This window comes from Desmodus rotundus, chromosome 8 (genome assembly GCF_022682495.2).
Source record: "Desmodus rotundus isolate HL8 chromosome 8, HLdesRot8A.1, whole genome shotgun sequence".
In the NCBI taxonomy this organism is placed as follows: Eukaryota; Metazoa; Chordata; class Mammalia; order Chiroptera; family Phyllostomidae; genus Desmodus; species Desmodus rotundus.
In genome coordinates, this window is record NC_071394.1 from 74,651,422 (window position 1) to 74,668,084 (window position 16,663).

Sequence of the window (16,663 nt, forward strand, 5' to 3'; positions counted from 1 at the left end):
GGCAGCTGGACCTGTGTTTGGTTATAGTTGGGGAAAAATCTCTGTGAGCCAAAGCCTTACATTCCACTGTCTTCAGGACTCAGTCAGGTAACATCAATGTGCCAGAGCTAGGTGTGATCATAAGGAGGGGTGAGGCCTGTGGAAACTTGAATGTCCCATCCAAAGGCATACAAAGTCAATTTTTCATCACTCTGCTGACAAAAGGAACAGGCCCAGGGATAGTGTCTGCTAAGGGGATCTTTGTTGGCAACTGTTGCTCTAAACTTAAGAAAAAACAACAACCATTCTTAGATGTAGGGGAATAGCAGAAGACTGAATTCTTGCTCTGTTTATTATGAGAAGGAACAAATAGAGAGACAGACCTTTTATTAGACAGGATGAAAGTTCTGTAATCATTTCTTGTACATCCTTCCTCTTATTTCTTTTACTAATACAAGCTTGGATCCCTCACAAACCCGGGCAGTGTTAGGTGTCAAATAAGGGAGCCAAAAAGAAAATTCATATATAATTCAGAAATTATATCTGAAAAATGCCACCATTTTACTGATGATGTTACAGAAGATTCTCTTCTAATAAAAACAATGGGATCTCCTTTCAGAAATGCCTCCTGATAAAGCCAGTTAAGGTGAACATTTATTAGACAAACTAGAATCTTCCTTGAGAGAACAAGGAAAGAAGGTATGAAGGGATCAAGGAGCACTGCTCTGGCATTTGTCCTGGACCCAGCACAATAATTCATTATCTACTATTTCATTGTGTGCGAACAACAAATAACAAATGGCAGAACACAAACAGGTCATCTTCCTTATTTCCTCAAATGTTTAATATCTGGAAGGGTTTAAGATTTTTCACATTATGTTTGCTCTGGAAAGTCTCTAGACAATTTCCAAACTACAGTTGAGTCTGACATGTCTAACCACTAGGCTGCACAACTGAAATGAACACAAAATAATATTGAATGTAAACTGTAATTAAAAAATAAAATTTTAGAAATGGAAACAAAAAAGTCTGGGAGATACTGAGTAAAAGTTCAACAAGTTTCTTGTCTGTAGAACTTCTCAGAACCTTGAATATACTTCCATGTTTTAGAAGGCTAAGAAAGGGCTACAATATGCCATATTTGTCACATACATTTTGTGACTGAGAACTGTTGCTGAATTTTAAGTTTTCTCCAACTCCCAGAATTTTTCTCCACTATATTACACCTCTCTGAGGAATATGATGGTACATGGTCAAGAAAATTTTATCATGTATTTTCCAAAAGAGCAATCTCCAGAAGCAATTTTTGCAGATTCTGGTTCTGGAATCTATATAATGCAACATGAAAAAAAGTTAGTCTCAATCTACTAAATAAATGTATTTAGTTAAATTTAGTTGTAAGCTGTGAGACTGAATACAAACAGTTGTTCAGGAAAATGAATGAAGCAGTTCTGTGGATAGATGTCTTAGTATTCCTTCTAAGTGTGTATTCTCTTATCTCTCTATTGTTACTTTTCTTTCTGAGGCCTCCTTCCCATATCCCTCTATGGCACCGCCTGTCTGTGTCCTTCCCTGTAAGTCTGTTTGTCTTCCTGGGTTGAGTCTTGTGTATCTTTTTTTCTTCCTTTTTTGCTCTGATCTTGGAAGCTAAGTATGATGAGCATGGAGCAAATTATCTTCATATATTGTGTGTTTTTTCTTCACAGATATAGCCAATGTGACTTTTTCATTATGTTAATTGTACCCTAATAGTTAAAAACAAAACTCTGAGGTTTCTATACCTGTGAAAGTTAGAAAGTTCTGGGTTGTAAGCTGGTCTCTTTTGGCTGTTTCCTCTGGTTGATAACCCAGTATAAAAACAAGAGCACCCAGTAAAGTTTGCTAACAATGAGACATTCAAATGGTCGTAATTTACACTGAATGGTAAAGAAAGGTCTATGAACTTATCTGGGGAATTTCTCTTACTCAGATTGATACTAAAATCTACCATGAACAACAACAACAACAAAAAACCCTCCTCTAATGACCAGTAGATATAATATTTTTTTTACAAATTTCTCTAAGTTAAGAATAGACATAAATTACATGAGAATAAACCCTAAAGAAAAATTGAATGAAAATTTCCCCAGGAAAGTCATTTATCCCCCATGCCTTACATAATGAAGCTTCAATTATTCTATAAAACTGAAACCATTATTTACAAAATGATTCTAATTACTCAATGAAATTGACCTTAGGAAAGACATTCAATAAAGCATCTTTTTAAAAAGATTTTATTTATTTATTTTTAGAGAGAGGAGAAGGCAGGGAAAATGAGGAGAGAAGCATTGGCATGAGAGAGAAATATCAATTGATTGCCTCTTGCAATTACCCTGACTGGGAACCAAACCTGCAACCCAGGCATATATTCCCTGACAGGGAATCAAACTAGTGACTTTTCCCCTGGCTGGACATTGTCCAACCAACTGAACCACACTAGTCAGAGCCAATAAACCATGTTTAAGACATAAAAAGGGAAGGGGCAGGTATTGCCCAAAGTATGGATATTTTCTTAAGTATCCACATGGATAAACTTTCTTCCTTTTCTCAAAGCCTTTGGAATATAACATCTGATTATGTTAGATCCTGGTTTACCTGTGATTGATAATGAGAGGCCCTGGAGTCAGTTAGCCCAGCAGTCTCTGCCACTACTGGTTGAATGATTTTGATCAAGTTTCCAAATCTCTGTGCCTCAGTTTCCTGATGGGTAAAATGGAATAATGGGAGGATATACCTTATGCTGTTGGAGTTAGAATTAAATAAATATACAGACTTGTAGGACTTGGAAAAGTGGTACATGGGAAGTTCAAGAAAATGTTAGCTTCCCTGACTGTTGTGGCTCAGTGGACTGAGAGTCAGCTTGCAATCTGAAAGCTCTCTGGTTCAATTCTCTCACACATCAATCTTTCTTTCCCTCTCTTTCTCCTTCCCTTTCCTTCTCTCTAAAAATAAATAAATAAATACTTTTTAAAAAGTTAGCCATTATTTTTATTGTTGTTATCATTGTTGTTACTAATTGTATTCCATTATTTTTAAACTTTGAGATTGATAACTCTCTTTATGTCATTACAGATCAATTAGAATAATAAAACATAATTTTTAACATGCCTCCTAGTAATTTATTTTTGTTTGTTTTACATATATGCTTGGAAAAATTCTTCCCTTAAGTAAATAATTAGGTTTTGAATCACCATCTTTTATTTATGAGACTTTATTTTATTTTAAACTTAGTCCCTGGAAAGTACAATTGACCTGTGGACAGCACTGGTTTGGACTGTGTCAATCCACTTATATGGATTTATAGTCAGCCCTTCATATCCATGGATTTTGCATCTGTGGATTCAATCCACCACAGATCAAAAAGAATGTTTTTGCATCCCTAACCATGGTTTCCAACTGTGAATCAAAAACACTGTTTTTGATTCTTGGTTGGTTAAATCCACGGAAGCAAAGGGCAGAATGTAGAGTTTAAAACTATATGTGGTCTTTCAACTACATAGGGTTGGGGGGTGGGGGTGGTGGTGCCCTAACCTCAGCATTGTTTAAGGGTCAACTGTAATTGGATATTACTGGAAGGCTGAGGATTATATTTTTCATTGGTCTCAACCAAAGATATTGAGTAAGGTGTTTCCCCACCCCCAGTTTGGGTTATAGAATAATTAATAAAACACAACAGGGTGTGAATTAAAGCATAATGACATATTCCTTCTTAATAGTGCTGGACACAACTCCTAGGGTATAATGATTTTTTAAATATTTATAATGAATATCCTCAAATTTAAGTTATTGAGTATGCATTTTTGTATTTTCAGTTATTAAGCAACATCATTTTAAAACTGAAATCCACTACTTAAAAATTTCTCCAAATATCACCTATCATACTTTTAAATAAGTTGCTAAGATTGTACTGCAGAATTTATGTCCCATTTTGGGACATAAAATAATATGATCTCTTTATGAATCATAAAACAATCCAATATATGGTTGTTTTAAAATCATTGCTATTCCTCTGCTTTTGAAAACACTGTAGAAATTGCCACTGACTGGTGATTTTAGAGGAAAGCAAATAAGAACCATTGGGACACTTACTATGAGAAATGCACTATGTATGACAGACTATGTTTAGGACAAATGTGGTTCATGGGTTGTCAGCTGCTGTCAAGGACAAAAGCTGGTTTCTATCCATGCTGGGCTGAGAAAGGGAAATGCACAAAACATTGTGTATGTGCCAAAGTGAAGGGGATAGTTAGATAAATGGTGTATCCACCTCTGAAATCCTATGTGGTTATTAGCAATAATGTTCAAAGGCTATGTTTTAAGTTGGGAAATGCTCATCATATAATACGTGAAACAGGCTGTCAATAGGACAGTACTGTAATATTTTAGTTCAATAAAATACCAAGTATGTGAGCTTCTCTTTAAAGAGGGGTTAAGCCTTGAAAGATGTGTGCATGTTATCTTACAAAGCAATTCATTGTTTGAGCAACAATGTCATGGGTAATTTTAATGTCTACATGCATTTCTTTAGTTTTCAAGATTCCTATACTGAACATGTATCCCTGAATATGTCATTAGGTATATCTAGGATAAATAGAAGCATTTCCAAGAAAAAACGGTGACTAAAATGCTAGTGTGTTTAATTAATATAAAACAGAACTTCATAAAACAATGTCTCTTTCTAAGCATTATCAACATGTATTAGTAAAATAGGAAATATATATCATCATTTAGTGAGCAATTGATGGGTAACAGACATTATGCAGAACACATTGTATACATGATTTCTTTAATCCTCATCACAATCTCATGAAGTAGAAACAATTATCCCAATTTTCACCTGGAAACAGGTTAAAAACAAATGTAACTTGCCCAAGGTCGTGGCTGTCTAATTTCACAGTTCATGATATTAGTAACTATGCTATAAATATTAATTTTTATATACTTCATATTTAATTTGCATGTAGAGATTGTAGACATTAAATCAATTGATCATAACAATATTCATGCCAGTGGATTCAAGGAAACTATATACAATCAGCTTGAGATTATAGAACACTGTATACTTCATTGACTTTCACTTGGAAGATAGAGACTAACAGTTCTCTTGCCTGAACCTACACACTAAAGGGTTCAGAGTTCTAAAGTGAAACAAAACTGTTCTGAGAGATAAAATATTACCATAATGTGGCTTAGCTTCTCATGGAACTTAAGGACAGTTGCCATTTCCCCTCTGTCAGCAAGGAAATTGCATTGCTCTTTTTGTCTTGCTTCCAAATCCTTATGATAATTCTATTTCTAGATCATTAGAGATAAAAATGAACTGGGAACAAAATGAAGATTTATATTTAATAGACTCAGTGCTTTCTTTGGTGTAGAACATGAGAAAATATTGTGGTTTCGTAATGTTTATTGGTTTCTAGGCCAAGAGTTTTCTCCTATAGGAGGGTAAAATGGCTTTTCTGGTCTAGCTGTCTGCCTCCCCTACACTGGAGGTGCCTCGTCGTGTTGATTGGGATGCTGTGTGCCCTGAGCATGACTCACTTGTCTGAGTCCTGATTTCCTTACTGAAGAGTTTGAAGATCAATTCACACCTGGCTCTAAAATTATAAAAGACAAAAATGCGAAGAGAACTTTATGGTCCCTTTGAACCTTAGACTCACTGTTTGATAGAGGATATGTAATTGTTTTAAAGTTGGTCTTCAAGACAGTATTTTTAGAGCCAGTGACTCTGGAATCAAGAGTTAGTTGAGCTATGCCTTACCAGCCATGGAACCAATAAAACATTACTTAGCCCTTCTAAGCTTCAGTTTCTCGAGGTTTAAAATCAAGGGAAAGTGTTTCTGGCCCAATGATCTCCGTTTCCTGATTTTCAAGCCCTATAGTCCACTCCCACACTGAACAGTTAGGGTTGACTTGTATGACCAATAGGGTATTGTGAAAACAGTGAAGTGTAAATTTTAAGCTTAAATCACAAAGGAAAAAGTCATTGTGTTCTTTTGCATCACTCGCTTTGGGGGAAGCTAGATGCCCTGTTGTCAGAACACCAAGCTTCTATGGAGAAGTCCCTGTGGCAAGGAACGGAGACCACCTGCCTACAGTTATGTGAGTGAGCCATGTTAAAACCATCTTCCAGCACCAGTCAGATCTTGACTGCACTCATATGAGAGACCTAAGCCAGAAATATCCAGAGAATTCGGATTCTAGACTCACAGAAACTGAGATAATATTTGCTGTTTAAAGCTGCTAAGTTGAAAGGGGGTCATAATTTGTTACATAGCAATTTGTTATGTAAACTAATGCATGAGAAGTATTTAGGACAGTGCTTGGAGCACTTGTATTGTGAATACATGTGAAGCATCTCAGCAGTGGCTGGAATATAGTAATTGCTCATTAAATTAAATTAGCTAAATGAATGTCAGGTGTTTTTTTTTCTTTTACTACCATTCACCATCATCATTATATATAACCTCAATCCAAAATCACTTCCCGCATGAGCTAGAAATTCATATTTCTTCTCTAAAAAACATTAAAATAGAGCTATTTAAAAATCCAAAAGCCAGAGAAAGAAGAATTCAAAATCTATTCTGAGGGCTGTCCTTTGTATAACTTTTCAGCACTTTGGATATGCCTCGTTCATTATCCTGAACCATATTTACATGAAACAAAAATATATATTATACATGATGAACACTTAGAGAGAGATGTAAAACCACCTACTTACCATCGACACAAGAAGGCCGGTTTCTGGTTGTTCCAGCCACTTTCCCAGGTAGACAGGAGCACTTGACTGTTTGCGACCGCTCCTCAATTCGGTTCTTATTACAACATCTGTGTGCTGCTATCACTTCACATGTCCCTCCTTCTGGCAAGAAAGAAAGAATAGGGAATCTGTTTAGAGATAATTCAGCTGCCATTTAGGCCTGTGGAGATACATGTGGAAGAGTTGGTGAAAATGGAAGAAATGATAGAAATAGTTTCCATGAGGTCTAATTCCTACGGGATTCTCTCCCACCCTCTGTCTATAACATGTATATATAACATGTATTATATACAAGGTCTGTGTGACCTTGGCAAAGACAATGGACATTATAGTACTACATGCCACATGCAACAAAGGCACCTGTGAAGAGACCTCAAGAGGGACAATTTGGGGCTGATGTACTGAAAGGCAGTGGCAACATGAATGCCTGGAGCTGCCACAAAATAAAGACACTGCCTGATTTAAGTGCGTTATATTTTGGGAGCTCACTCCCATGTTATCTTTGATTTACAATTCTTTGATCTCCCATTAATGATAAGCACCTGACCCTCCAGTGATGTAGTCCTGCAGAGGAAGGAAAACTGCCCAAGATTTAGCTCTTCCTCCCACTGTCTGCCCACTTTCAAATGGGACTAAGTAGAAAATCTAACTGGGAGTCATTTCCCAAATTTTGATCCCTCCAGAAATGATAGAAATAATCACTGAAGCAAGTAAGTATATGCTTTAAATGGCACCTCAAACTAGAGATCAAGACCTATGGCTTCACTTTTTTGTTCTGGGTCAGCCATGCATTCATCATCACTTATTGGCAACCTAATGATGTATGCCACTCTCCACTGAGTTCTTCATAGGTGCACTGCTGGGTTTGTCTAGGGTTGGTAAGCAGTCAGGTGAGTCTTTCCAGCCTGAAGAACATCAGCTAAGGCAGTTCTCCAGGGACACAAAAGATACTCCAAGGGACCAGCAACCAGAAATTAACTTTCCCAACATAAATTTTTTCATACAGGGAAAACGTTTTTCATTTGACAAGAATCAGCAGCCCATAACATTTATGATTCTTGGCATTTAGGATTCAGTTGGCAGAAATGCAGCAAGCATTTGCTAAGTAACTACTACATACAAGTTACTGTGTTATAGACTGTAAAGAATGTATATCCAGCCCATACACGGAAGCACTTGGAGACATTGATAAAAAGGAGAGGGGGGAGGGATGAAGGCAGGAGGGAAACTGAAGGCAGGTCCACCCTGTCCTGAGAACTGCAGTGTAATGTGATGTTTCTCAGAGCAGGGTAAGGGCTGGGGTGATATGGCTATTCATCCTTCACACTAATATGTGGCAAAATCTGGAGACACCTTTAATCCTCATTACTGGTGAAGGGTGGGTACTACTAGCATCTAATGGGCAGAGGCCAAGGATGCTGCTAAACATCTCACAATGCACAGAACAGCCTCCCACAACAAGAAATTATCTGTCTCAAATGTTAATAGCACAGAGTTTGAGAACCCCTGGTTTAGTATAATAGAAACACACAAGAATTTCTGACTTAAGGTAGACTAATCCTGCCTCCCTCAACAGTGGCAGGGGTGGGGGAAGAGTTTGGGCTTTTGATCCAGCTTGGTTTAGTCTGAATCTCAGCTCTGTCACTTATATTCTGGGTACCTCAATTTCCTCATCTGTAAATAAGAACAATAATAAACCTGCTTAATAGGGTAGTGTGAGTATAAACCAAGACAACACATGAATTGGGATTAGCATCGAGACTGGCATAGAATAAATTGACCATATATACTACCTATAGTAATAATACCCAATCACATTGATGTGATTTCTCCAGGGATGCCTCCCTTCTTTCTGCCTCAGAAACTTTGAAAATACAATTTTTCCTGGAATACTCTCTCTTCCCTCCCATCCCTCTGCACCCCACTCTTAGCTCAAATGCACTCACCCAGTTAATTCTCCTTTGAGCTAAACGCAAAGGTCAGTTCCTTAGAAAACATACTCTCACTGGCATCACTTCTCATTCTCTGAAATTTCCTTGCACGATTTTAAGGCCTGTGACCCCAGGCGAATCATAAGCTTGGTCAGGGTCATGGTTGTTGCTTTTCTCCTCACAGGCCTATTGTCAAAAACTTGTATAGGTACTCTAACTATTCTTTGACTGAATGAAAGAATAAAAATTAACAACCTAATATAAGCACCAGGTTCTGGAGGCATAGGTAGAAGAGGAGACCCATTCATTTTTGAAGAATTAGGAAGGTTCTCAAATTATGAGTTGAAAGATAGGATGGGGCTTCAACAGGGGAAGATGAGGAGAAGCATTTAACTAACATGAAAGGCTGGGACATATTTATTAAATCAGAATTTTAATTATAGAACTGTTTTAGATTTATAGAAAGCTGATGAAGATAGTTCTGAGTTTCCATATACACTGCGTGCTATTATTTCCTATTTTTATTCCTCTAATGTTAACATCTAATATAATATTAGCATGCTAAATTTGAACTAATACTAATTCACTATTAGAACTAAAGTCTATGCTTTAATTGAGATTTACTTTGCTTTTGCCTAATGGCCTTTCCTATTCCAAGATCCCCTATAGGATACCACATTACAGTTAGTTCTCTTATCTCCTTACATTGCTTTTGGCTGTGCTAGTTTCTCAGACTTTCCTTCCTTTTTATGACCTTGACAGTTCTGAGCAGTATTGGTCAGGTATTTTATAAAATGTCTCTCAAATGGGACTCATTTGATGCTTGTCTCATGTTTAGACTGAAGTTATGTGTTTTTGGAGGAAGATCACAGAAGTAAAGTGCCATCACTTCAAGGGTATATGCTGTCAATATGACTTATCACTGTTGACATTGACCTTGATCATTTGTTAAATTTCTTCACTGTAAAGGTACTCTTTTTTTATCCCTAGTCCTGCCCTTTCTACATAGTCCTTTTTGGCAGGAAATCACCATGTACAGCCCTTACTCAAGCAGTGGGGACGTATGCTCCACCTCCTTGAGGGTGGTGTATCTACTAAAATTATTGGGGATTAGCAGATTTATCCCCTCTCTCTCATTTTTATTTCCCTTTTCAGTTTATATTGATGTGGACTCTTGGATATTTATATTATATTGATACTTATCTGTTGTCCTCATTTTCTGGATGTTTCAAAAGGTGACAGGAAACCAAAACATTTTCCAGCTTTTTCCTCAATAAAAGCAAAGTAAACTTAGATTTCTTATAACTCTTTCTGGGAACTGGGCAATTATCTCTTTAATTTTATCTTAATTTTAAAGACTACCTAATGAACTATTTTTTGAAAACTGTCAAGATTACTGAAAAATCAAAATACTAGTATATGCCATGAAATGTCTTTTAGACTTTTCTTTGGTGCCTCGCCAACCCACTCCTAAATTTTATCTCAACCCAAGTCAAAATGACTTCAAGATGATGTATGATCTATCAAAATGGTTATTTAAGTGCTTGGGAAATTGAGCTTTCCATTTTTTGTTTATGGATTATCTGTAAAATGGCTTCTTTTCTGGATTTCACCCAACATCTGCAGAGCTAGCAAAGACAGGTGAGGTAACCTACTAGTTAATGGAAGAGAATGTGGCACAAGGAACAAGCCAGTATGAAGTTTGTCTGTACTACTCAGATTTTTCAGATTATTGTTTCTATCCTCACTTTTCTTTGTCTGTGGAAAACACAACTCAGTAAAATATATGAAATTAGCTTCAAACCCTAACTCTAGCCTTCTAAGAGATTCCATTGTTCTTTCAGATTGTAAGGGAAATGCAGTAATTAACTGCTAATGCAGGCTATCTGAAAAAATTAAATGTGTTAGATGGACATCAATTAACAAGTTCTCCCGCCACCGCACATTTTGAGAATGATTGTCTTGCTTCTCACCCATGTTGCCCATGCCCCTCAGGTGGTGATGGGAAGGGTCCCTGCAGGGAAGCTCCTCTGTGTAGCTCTCTATCTCCCCTTCTGTTCTTTCTCTTTGGTTTGTTAGAGCTCTGTCTAAGTACACTATCAAAACCTATTTTTAACAGGAAGAGAAAGTTTCTAATATCCAAAAAGAAAAAAAAAACATGACCTTTCAAGATTATTTCTGGCAGCATCAACTCTTTTGGAGCTGGAGAAGTTAAAAAAATGCCAAGCCCAATATGCTCCTAGCACTGGTCCTTCCTTCCCAGATCAATGGATCATTGTCTGGCTCTATTCAAGTGAGGAAACACAAAGAAGATGAATTGATAAGGGTAACATTTCTTTTAAAGAGTCCTCAGTGATGACAATTATATGTGATAATGGAAAGGAAAGATGAGGTTAGGTATGACTGCGAGGCAGATGGCTAAAATCTTGAAGGTTGGCCTCATAAAATGGTTTGCTCCCAGAATACACATCTAAGGGAAATAGATTATACCCACCAACTGGACTACTCTGAGCTACAATCTGGATCAGCCATTTAAGAATGGGCACTTGTGAGAATTTCTAATCCTTTTCATCTGCCAGGGAATTTGCCATTTAGTAGTATATTTTGTTGTTGATGATTTCATGTCCATGACTAAGCATAGTTAAGCAATTAGAAATTATCACAGCACCAGCTTTTCTGGGAAAGAAGGTGTTAGGGGAAATTGTAAAGTTGGAATGGAAGAAAATAATCTTTTATTTTAAAAAGAAGTAAGTCTAAACCTGTACATGTTTTGGCCCTTGTATTCACTATTTAGTTCTTTCCTGTTAGAGACCCCTGCTATATGATCCTACAACCTCTCATAATTATCCCACAATAATATTCTCATTGCATTATTTTAACCTTTTCAATAATGTTTTACTTTATTATCAAGGGTAAGGGTAGCAATTTTTCTGTTTCACCACTTTGTCCTCTGTACTGGGCTCAGGTCTGGTCTGTAAATATTTGTTGAATGAACCCATTTCTCAGAGACTATCTCTTGACTCCCATTGTGTGATTTTGTGATATGTCTCCTGGAAAAACTGGTTCACTCCCTGACTGTCCTGTTGGGCGGGATTCTGAACCATGTCAAGGACCACATCCTGTTTATTTCTTTACCCCCAGTGCCTGGCATAATAGTAGGCAGGCACACATTTGTAAATGACTGAATGATTAAGTGACTGATTGATATGAAGAAAGAAAGAAAGGGACGAAGCAGAGGAAGAAAGAAGGAAGGGAAGCAGTGAGAGGGGAAAAAGAAAAAAGAAAAGAAAAAGGATTGAATATCAATTGATTCTTTTAGTGGAACTTTCCCTGAGTATCCATATGTAGTCTTTTCAGAAACAAACTTGAATGATAAATGTAGCCTTTGCAAAGAAATGATCTATATCTTCAAGAAAAAGCATCTTAAACATTGGTTTGGAGTAGAGCCAAAACACACAAGTAAAAGCTTTTTATTCTAAATAAAATGACTGGAAAATGAAATAACAATTAAGAGAAACCATAAGGGAACTTCAGTCCTAATTAATAGTTAAGCCAGGACATATCTGCTTCTATACTAACTTTTGGAGAAAATGAATATAATATGACTACAGAATGTAAGACTGATGGTGCTTATTCTGACCCTTGCATTTTCACTTTATTGCACATGGTTCTTTTCTTTAAAAGCTACTATCTGTGAGACAAAGCACAGATTTTTTGAGATTCACTTTTACAGGACTTCTTGATCAAGGCCTTATAAATAGCTCTCTTGGAACCTATTGTTGCAGATGTCAGAAATGAATATTTAAGACTGTGTTAAAAATGCTTTATTGACCCAATGGACTGGAAGGCAGCTCCAAGTGTCTTTGTAAATCATTGACAAGAGAGACACTACTGAATCTTTAAGCATGATTTGGTTGACGAGGGCAAAATGGCTGCTTGATTTGTTTATGCTCTGTTTAAACAAATTACCATCTTCTCCTTCATAGGGCTCTGGGGTATGTAGAAGACAGACAAATGTAAAAAAATAAATGGAAAAAATTCTGGGCCAGACAGTCATGTTTGAGGCTGAGTAGCATAATGAATAAGATCACAGATTCTAGGACCAGGTCATCAAGATATAAGTCCTATTATTTTCCATTCTAGGCTTCAGGGATTTTTTTTGGTCAAATATGGGTGATGATACCATTGACTTCATAGGGTTGTTTTGAGGACTAAATGGGGATGAAAATTAAATAAATGTAGGGAAAGTGGTTAAAGTAATACCTGTTTTAGAGTAAGCACTGAAAGATATTCTGCTGTTAATAATACTACTGGAAAAAAAAACCCCATCATCTTTGATCAGATCGTGATTATTAGTGGAAAAAAATGGACTGATTTTCTTTTCTTCTTTTCACCAACGTAGACTTTTCCTCATACTCAAATCCCTACTCTCACCCCAGGCCAATGACTTGGGAACTATATTTAGACCTCATTATTCCCCCAAAATAAGATTGCTAAAAGTAATATACACCACAATAAACTCAACACCTATTCCCTAGATTTCTCTTTATATTTTTTAAAGAAGAAAATGACTTAAACATTGGATATATTGGAACTTACTGCAGAAATCATTTTTAATAACTGTACTAACAACATGGGAATAAATTTTACTCAAAAATGCACTGATGAGGTCACAAGAATATCCTTGATTCTTTCCTGGTCCTTAAATACTTTAAAACTTTTACTCTTTTCTAGTAAGTATAGTATTAGGGAGAGGAACCTGAGCAATCCTTTGGATATCAGACTGCTTTTGTGTTATTCTCAGCTATTCCTAAGACTTTTGCTAAAACAAAATAAGGACATAACATCTCCATCTGTCTATTCTCTGTATCCAAATTTGCTTGCCTGATCTGGACTTGCCTTCAATACACTACAGATTAATACAACCACAGAAATGACTTACTGCCCAAGAAAGAAAGAAACTCAAAGGCTGGGTGGCTTACAAAACAATACAAAGGGAAATTTCTACCTCAAAGTGGGACATTTACCCTGGATTTGAGTTTCTGGAAACTAAATCACAGCATCAGTTTTCTTCAGCTTCCTTGGGCCACAGTCTAAAATAAATATGCTATTATTGTGGTTGGGAAAGAGTTGGGATAAAATAAGACTTAGAAAAATATCTGTGTCTATGGTTTCCCTCTAAGGGGCAACACTCTCAATCTAAATCCAGCTTAGATCTCTCCCAACTCTATGTTTCAACCAACATCACTGGTCCAACTAGTCAAGAGCTTACCAAGTTTTACTTCCCTCTTGCTAGCCTTCAAGGCTAGGGACAATTTAGAAATACTTTCTAGAAAAGAGACAGGCATTATGCTAAGTGAAATAAGCCAGACGGTGAGGGACAAATACCATATGATCTCACCTTTAACTGGAACATAATCAACAGAAGAAAAAAAGAAACAAAATATAACCAGAGACATTGAAGTTAAGAACAATCTAATAATAGTCAGGGGGGAGAGGGGAGGGGACAGTGAGGAGAGGGGATTACAGGAACTACTATAAAGGACACATGGACAAAATCAAGGGGGAGGGTGTAGGTGGGGGAAAGAGGTGGGTTCAGCTGGGGTGGGGTGGAGGGATGGGGAGAAAAGGCATACAACTGTAACTGAATAAAAAAAAGAAAAGAGATAGGCAATCCTATTTTATATAAACCACTCCTTGAGCTATATTAATTTCTCTAAAGCTATCTGAAACACTGGCGTGAAGGTTGAATATATTAATATTTAAATGATATATCAAATAATTGATCAAAGATCATTTGAGTTATTAGCTGGGTGACTTAGATAAAGTTGTAATCTCTGAGTCCTGGTCCCTTGTAAGTAAAATGTCTAACTTAAGGGATATTGTGACCATTAGAGATTGTTCATTAAAAGTAATTAATACACCAAGCAGCACACAGTAGGTACACTATACATAAGAGCTGGTATTCATCTATTAACATAAAAATGAGATCCAATTTCAAAGACAACACTGGAGATGGTTGCAGTCTGATGAGTTTTGATGGAAGATAGAATTCTGAAAGGCTGGAAAATGAAGGAATTTACCTATAAGCCCCCAGGACCATCTTGTCAAATCTCTGAGCTGTTAATGCAATGGTGGGTGGTCTAATATGCTTTCTACATTTCATGCTTGTCTATTGCTCTTATCTCTTTATTTATTTTTGTTCTGTGTTTCTTGATGACATTTAGTTAATGACATATAAGCAGAAATACATGCAGAGGTTAGGGGTTGGAAGTATTGAACAAAGAGGAAAAAGGACTCCATGGACATGGACAACAGTGTGGTGGTTGGGGGGACAGGGGATATAAGAGGACTAAATAAAAGAGAAAAACACAATAAAGATTAAATCAAAAAAGTTAAAAAATAATAAGTTTAAACATTGTTAAAAAATAAACATGAAAAATGAGATCACCAAAAAAGAGAGAAATAGGAGACTTCAGGCCAAGATGGAGGCATAGGTAGACACACTGTGCCTCCTTGGACAACCAAAAGAAGGATAACATGGATGGAAGTGGAGAGCATTATGCTAAGTGAAATAAGCCTGTCAGTGAGGGACAAATACCATATGATCTCACCTTTAACTGGAAGATAATCAACAAAAGAAAAAAGCAAACAAAATATAACCAGAGACATTGAAATTAAGAACAATCTAACAATAGCCAGAGGGGAGGGGGAGGGGACAGTACAGGGGAAGGGCTTTCAGGAACTACTATAAGGACACATTGACAAAACCAAGGGGGAGGGTGAAAGGAAGGGAGGGAGGTGGGTTTGGCTGGGGTGGCAGGGCAATGGGTGGGGGGGAAATGCAGACAACTGTAATTGAACAACAATAAAGCAATTAAAAACTTTTCTAAAATAATTTTTAAAAAAGAAAAAGAAAAAAAAAGACAACACCAATTAAAAAGAAAACAACCAGAACTGACAGAAAACCAAACCGTATGGAAGTCCAACAACCAAGGAGTTAAAGAAGAAACATCCATTCAGTTCGGTAGGAGGGGCAGAGGTGGGCAGCCAGGCAGAGTGGAATCCTGGCAAGATGACATCTAGAATACCGGGATAGGCTAGGCAGCAGCTGCTGGGCAAGGCAGAAGCTTGCAGAACTGGTGAGGTGGCATATTGTGGACTGGTGGTCCCACATTTGTGAGCAGATAAACTGAGAGGAATAACTGGGGAGCAAGGCAGACCACACACACCAGAGTTTCAGTGCAGAGAAATAAAGCCTCAAACCCTGATTAAAAACACCTGTGGGAGTTGAGGCAGTAGCAGGAGAAACTCCCAGCCTCACAGGAGAGTTCATTGGAGAGACCAACAGGGTCCTAGAATGTATACAAGCCCACCCACCCAGGAATCAGCACCAGAAGGACCCAAGTTGGTTGTGGATAGCAGAGGAAGTGACTGAAAACCCACAGAGAGAAGAGCAAGCAGCATTGTTCCCTCTCGAACCCCTCCCCTACAGACAGCATCACAACTCAGCAACATGGGTTGCCTCACCATGGTGAACACCTAAGTCTCTGCCCCTTACTATGTAACAGGCCTGCCAAGACAAAAAAAAAAAAAAAAAAAAAAAAAAAAAAAAGGCCCAAATGAAAAAACAGATCAAAGCTCCAGAAAAAATACAACTTAGTGACAAAGAGATAGCTAACCTATCAAATGCACAGTTCAAAACATTGGTAACCAGGATGCCATAGATTTGGTTGAATTTGGTTGCAAATTAGATGAAAAAATGAAGGCTATGCTAAGTGAAATAAAGGAAAATATAAGGGAACCAACAGTGATGGGAAGGAAAGTGGGACTCAAATCAATGGTGTGGACCAGAAGGAAGAAAGAAACAGTGAACCAGGACAGAATGAAGAAATAAGAATTTAAAAAAATGAGGAAAGGCTTAGGAACCTCCAGGACATCTTTAAACATTCCA

The 16,663-nt window shown here is 37.2% G+C and overlaps 1 protein-coding gene across 1 annotated transcript in view; it reads right to left on the bottom strand.

Moving 5' to 3' along the window:
* TAFA1 (TAFA chemokine like family member 1) overlaps nucleotides 1–6,932 on the bottom strand; it is a 126,407-nt gene extending 119,475 nt beyond the window's left edge. Inside the window, exon 1 of the mRNA XM_024556621.3 lies at nucleotides 6,740–6,932. Within this exon, the coding sequence (XP_024412389.2) occupies nucleotides 6,740–6,932 (193 nt within the window). The remainder of the gene's footprint in view (nucleotides 1–6,739) is intronic.
* Between the last annotated feature and the right edge of the window lie 9,731 nt (nucleotides 6,933–16,663).